The sequence below is a fragment of the Triticum aestivum genome, chromosome 7B (assembly GCF_018294505.1).
Source record: "Triticum aestivum cultivar Chinese Spring chromosome 7B, IWGSC CS RefSeq v2.1, whole genome shotgun sequence".
In the NCBI taxonomy this organism is placed as follows: Eukaryota; Viridiplantae; Streptophyta; class Magnoliopsida; order Poales; family Poaceae; genus Triticum; species Triticum aestivum.
The window spans coordinates 26119259-26125294 of record NC_057813.1 but is presented as its reverse complement, the minus strand read 5'-3'; the positions used below and the strand labels follow the sequence as shown (position 1 = coordinate 26125294).

Below are 6036 nucleotides of genomic sequence, written 5' to 3'. Positions count from 1 at the left end.
TGTTAGTGGCCTCGATGCTGCTTCTCTAGGGTTTGGGGTCGCCTCGACACAACAACGCTTCAAAGGTTTGGGGTGGCCTTGACGACAACACTCTTTTAACTTGGTAAATTTGGGTGGCCTCAAGAGAGTTAATTTGTCTGGTAGGGGCGCGGCGGGAGGGGGTAGGAGACCAACATCGTTTTCTCTCTAGGGTTTGGGTGTCCTCGAGAGTTTTGGTCGAGCGAGAGGGCCGAGAGGGGGGGGTATATATATCGACCGCCCCTCATGTCGCAGTTATCTCGAGGGGGTTATATCGACAACGACGCGACAACGACGAGAAAGGAAAATAATTAAGAAAAAGGAAGAAAAGAGGAAGAAGGAAGAAGGAAGAAGAAGAAGAAAAAAAAGAGGAGAAGAAGAAAGGAATAGAGGAGAAGAAGAAAAAATAGAAAAAAAAATTCTATCTTGTAGACCGTACAATCTCTTTCGAGGTAGTGGAGGAGGCAGCCCCGTGCCTTCTTGATCGTGGGGGACAACTCATAGCCGTACCAGCTGCGTGGTGGAGACGCCGGTTCCTCCTTGTCCCGGTGTTCGATCTGGAGGCCACGGTGGTGCGGGGGCAAGGCCGGCTCCTCCTTCAAGCGACATATGATCTAGACAATGCGGTTGTGCTGGGGTGAGGCCCGCTCCTCCTTCACAGGCCGGAGCAGGGACGCCGGCTTGCGCTTCATGCGTGGTGTGGCGGGGACGACGACTCCTCCATGCACGTCGGCGATGGCGACGACAGTCCCATGTAACGGAGCGAGCGCTCTGTTATTATCTCAGTCTGATGGACGAAATCTTCGTCCATCAGAGCGGCCTCCTTGAGGAGTTGGGGTGGCTACTGCGGTGGTGCCTGGTCCTCTTCGTCACTGGAGGAGATGACGATCTCCTCCTTGGAGGAGGACCCGACCGCCGTGGAAGCCGACGGGCCCGGAGAGCGTGGGCGGCGGTGCTAAGAACCGCCGAAGGAGGAGCTTCCGCCTACTCCATTTGTCGGCGTGGAGAACCATGACTTCGGCATCGCCTTAGCTGGGGTCGAAGAGGAGGGGCTCGGGCACGGAGACGAAGGAGGGAAGGGGGCCGATGCTCGGGGAGGGGGAGTGCGACTCTGTGTGTCGTCGACGCATGGCTTAAATAGCTGCAGCGAGGCCCAGGCGAAGGGGCAGTTAGCCCACATCAATGCGGCATAGCGGCCGGAGTTAGTTCCTCGGGACACGGCGCCCACATTAAATCGGCGACGCCTAAGAGGTCAAGTCTGTCAGCGCCGCCCTCCTGTCCGGTCAAACCGCGGCATCAATGCCAGCTGTTGCATGCCGTGAGCTGGCATGAATGCGGCGCGACAAGCGGCGCGGTGCGTGGGATGGAAAGCGCAGGAGGGGCGGTTAGGGTTTTCTGGTGGGCCAGTATGGTTAGAAGGGGGCTTGAGAGCGGTCCGGACTCCTGTAAAGCCCCCTCACGTTTGTCTCTGGTTTGTGAAAGAAAGTACGTCAGAACCGCACCGTGGACCGATACTGGATTGTTTGGATGGCTTGTACGGTCTGGACATCATGATTCGAACGGATGCGGGACATTTGAGAGTCAACTTGGGAGATGCCCTAACCCGAATAGCCAAGTCAGTGAGGTTGCATGGCGGGCTTCCATGTGAAAACTGCCGCGGAAGGGCGGAATGCAGATCTTCTTTGGGAGGTTCTGGTGGCGGCGATCTGGTCGCGCTGGCGCTTGTCCACACGATAGTGCCCAAGGCGATATGTCGGGAGCTGGTTGTCCAAGGGCGGCGTGGGATGAGGCATGTCGGTGGATCGTTGGTGCCGCACAGCTACCGTGTTTTATCTTCTTCAAGGTGTGCGCGCGTGTGTTGTAAGATTTTTCCTAGTTGGTTTGCCATTAAGATGTGGTTGCCACTTTGTCATATAAAAGATTAATTTATTGTATGGTTGTTCAAAAGTTCTTTGAGAGTCATGCACGTAAGACAAATTAAGAATACCCATACGTACTTTTCACGTACAAGAAAACTGAATAAAAGAGTTTAGAGAAGACCCAAATAATATCCATAAATAATCTGATTATAAACCCACAATTCATTGATCTCAACAAACACACTGCAAAAGAATATTACATCGAATAGATCTCCAAAAACATCTTGGAAAACATTGTATTGAAGATGAAAGAGAGAGAAGAAGACATCTAGGTACTAACTATGAATCCGCAGGTCTGTGATAAACTACTCTATGGTGAGAGGTAGAAACCCTACCAAGAGGAGGTTTCTGCAAATAATTGTGAGTTTGGATTTTTTTCCCTATATAAAACTGAAATTTCACCTATTAATTGTAGGTTCAGCCTTAGGAAGTAGACGGCTATGATCTTGTAGCTAGGGTTCTCTCTCTTCTTGTAACTCGTTCGTGTATCTTTTTTCTTTGGAATGCTCTTACAATCACATTCATCTGTTCTCTAACTTATACTACACCTCTCATTCCAGCCCCGGCAATGGATTGCGAATGACCTTGTACTTGCTAAGGCTGAATATGGCACTGGTCGGTGGGATCATTTTTCTACCAACTTCACAACAGCTGACAAGGAGAAGAATTCCGAAGCAATTAGCAAGTCAGCCGGGCTCATGGCCGTCTGTGCTGTGCTTATCCTGAACGTAGCATTTGCGGCCCCTTTCAACGTTTCGAAATTCTACATCGATTCCAGCAACGCGAGCAGCACACTTGGGAGAGCAAAGATGCACGTGTACAAAGCGTTCATGGTCTCGGACGCCTTAGCGTTTGTCTTCTCGGCGGCAGCGACGTCTTGCTGCACATTGGCAGGCATTTCTGTAGCGGACAGGAATACACGCTTCACCCACCTTGCAGTTGGATGGCTGTTACTCGAGCTTGCCGCGCTGTGTATGCTCGCCGTCTTTATGTCGGGGGTCTATGTGGTCGCTTCTCCAGTTGGTTTCAGGTTTGCCATCACTGCCTGTGCATTTGCCATTCTAGCCACTTTACCACACTTCACAATGTCCGCCATGCTGTTTCTTAGCGTAAGGACCTTGATCAAAAGGGTTGGTGTCCGAACATGGTGCCGCACCTTGCTTCCGAGCCTACGTGGAATGAGATTAATAAGGATAATTGTTATGTTGGTAGTCTCCGCGACTATTATAGGATTATCATTCCTTTAATTAGTTGACGATGGGGTCATCACTCATACGTGCATCGCAAGCTTCAAGTACCTCGAGATCACTGAACTGGCACAGGCACTTGTTACTACTCCCTCCGTTCAGAATTACTTGTCTTGAAAATGGATGTATCTAGAATTAAAATACATCTAGATACATCCATTTCTACGACAAGTAATTCCGAACGGAGGGAGTATTTTATTTGGTCAGTTTCCTACTTCATCAACACCTTCATCTGCACAATGTTCGTTTCCTTATGTCCATTTGGTTCTGCTCTTTCTATGTTGGCTGTGAGTTGCGTTGCGACCACTGGATTTTTGTGGAGCTGTATGTGTCGTATGATTAAAAGCTGATGCAAGCCAAGAAAAAACAGTAGTCCTTTCTGTTTCTTCTTCTATAGGACTTACTGTTAGGCTGACTCCAGTTATTAGTGATTTTAGTGTGCCGACTCCAATTATAACGTTGTTGGAATATAAACACTGACTCCAGTTATTAGTGATTTTAGTTATGATAACGGTAGAGATTTGTGGTGACCCTAAACCCACTATATGAGGACCCACAAACTCCACTTGCTAAATGCACTATTAGCTTGTGGGCAGCCAAGCCACTCACGTCAGAGCAAGACTATCTTCTGGGCGCGGTTGGCCGCTCATGTTAGAGCAAGTCTTCTGGGCGGCCGAGCCACTCAAGTAAAACCACAACTCAATTGTGTACTAAGTAAAACCACATGTGTAAAGATCTTAGCTCTTGATCCAAGCGGGTTGTTGTGAAAATATTTTGAATTAGATCGAGAACACAACCATGTTTCAATTTCTACCTTGAAGATCTAAACCCCTTGAAAAATACTATGTCTTCAACCTTCAGTAATGCTCTAACTTTTGAAGCACGCCAGAACAACTCTTGATTCCTCAAGAGCGTATGCGTCCTCAGGGCTATAGCCCGTACCTTTTCTTCCCTCCGTTTTGAGGGGTCAACATCCACGCGGTTAAAGTAACTCCTAAGACAATGTTCTTGTGTATACTAGATAAACATATTAATCCCTTAATCGACTGTTATTAATCATCTAAAACCTACTAGGAAAGCACTAGATGCACTGCCATGGTGCTATTTATAGGCAGCACCCATCATATAGCCATTACACAGTATATTCCATGTACCGCCATACCTTAATGGTTCTCAATGAGGTGTTGCGCACGGATGCCTCAGACACATAGAGATTCGATAGACATCCATGAATCTCTAACTACTTAGATCTCAGTTTCTCATACACTAAAGAACTAGGCTCGACACTGTTGGAAATATGCCCTAGGGGCAAAAAATATTGTATTATTATTATTTTCATATTCATAATTAAGGGTTTATGTTCTATGTTATAACTGATATGATCCTGGAATATGCGATTCAATGGAAAGCTCATATGCACATATCGAACGATAAACGGTAAAATTAGATTCCTAGTCTTGCCTCTAAGACTGGCTCAAGTGTTGTTGATGATCATGTTTTTCGGATCTTATGATATCGTTAAGTGTTAACAATAGTCATAAAACAATATTGAGATTATAACGTTGGAAGAACGATCAGATTAAATTGACCCAAATTTACCTGTTATGAATTGACTAATATCATCTGTAATCAATTGCAATAACATGGAGTGTTAACGTGTGATTTTTCTCCTTAGACCAAGAGAGAATCGTAGTCACTTCTTACTGTGCGGTGGGCTCAAACGTCACCTGTAACACGGTGATCATAACGATACAGGTTCATCGGAAAGTTTGACAAGGGACTAGATAGCTCGAGAGTGGGATTTGCTCCTCCGGCAATGGAGAGATATTCTTAGGGCCCTCTTAGTGTGACGACATCCATCATCGTTTGGCCAGACATAGGTGACTACGTCATGGGGATGCCGAAACACAATAACGAGAAAAAGGAACAAAATCGGTAACAAGGATTTCAGTATATTAAGCATGTGATACTCAGAAGGATATCGATGCATCCCAGGTTTTGTAATGTATCGTGAAGCAAAGGGAACATCACATGATAACCAAAGGTTCACTCAAATATCATTCGTGTTCTCATATGGATCGATATGGACGCCCATGGCTCCGCTATCGGTTAGTGAATAAACGATTTCATTCATGTATATGAGTCACGGAACCTACGGGGTCACAAGCTTCTGGCAATCACGATCAGCTGAGTGTTAGTAGGACGGGAGTGATGAGAACATATTTGTGGAATTGTTTCATTAATATTTAGAATAGTTTCGAGAGGATACGAAAGCGTATTGGGGTCACCGAAAGGGTTTCGGTAAATGTCGGGTTATACCGGGTATAACCGATAAATAATATTTAGGGGGAATGTTTCTAGGGATGTTAAATTATATATAAAATGGTCTGAATATATTTAGAATAATTTTATATTTAATTTAATATCAATGGGCGTTAAAAGGCCAAGACGTGGAAGGCAACTTGGGCCACAAGGGCCCAAGTGGGAGGCACCTCACTTCCCTAATGAAGGAGGCCGAACTGGGGTGGGCGAAGGACTCCCTCTTCCCCCATTGGCCGACGCAAGGGGAGGGGAGCCCTTCCCCTCCTCTTGGTCGGCCCCTCTTGATAACCCACAAGTATAGGGGATCGCAACAGTTTTCGTGGGTAGAGTATTCAACCCAAATTTATTGATTCAACACAAGGGGAGTCAAAGAATATTTGCAAGTATTAGTAGTTGAGTTGTCAATTCAACCACATTTGGAGTATTAAATATCGACAGCAGAGTGATCAGTAGCACAGTAGTATGATAATTTGATAGCAGTGGTAACAGTAACAGTAGTAACAGTAATAGTAGCAGTTTTGTAGTGATTG

General features: G+C 46.3%; 1 protein-coding gene across 1 annotated transcript in view; it reads left to right on the top strand.

Annotated features, from left to right (window-relative positions):
* The window catches only part of LOC123161747 (protein ACCELERATED CELL DEATH 6), a gene marked incomplete at its 5' end in the record, with an annotated part of 12544 nt that extends 6908 nt beyond the window's left edge, over positions 1-5636 (top strand). Inside the window, 1 exon segment of the mRNA XM_044579545.1 lies at positions 2498-5636. Within this exon segment, the coding sequence (XP_044435480.1) occupies positions 2498-3184 (687 nt within the window). The 3' untranslated portion in view covers positions 3185-5636.
* Between the last annotated feature and the right edge of the window lie 400 nt (positions 5637-6036).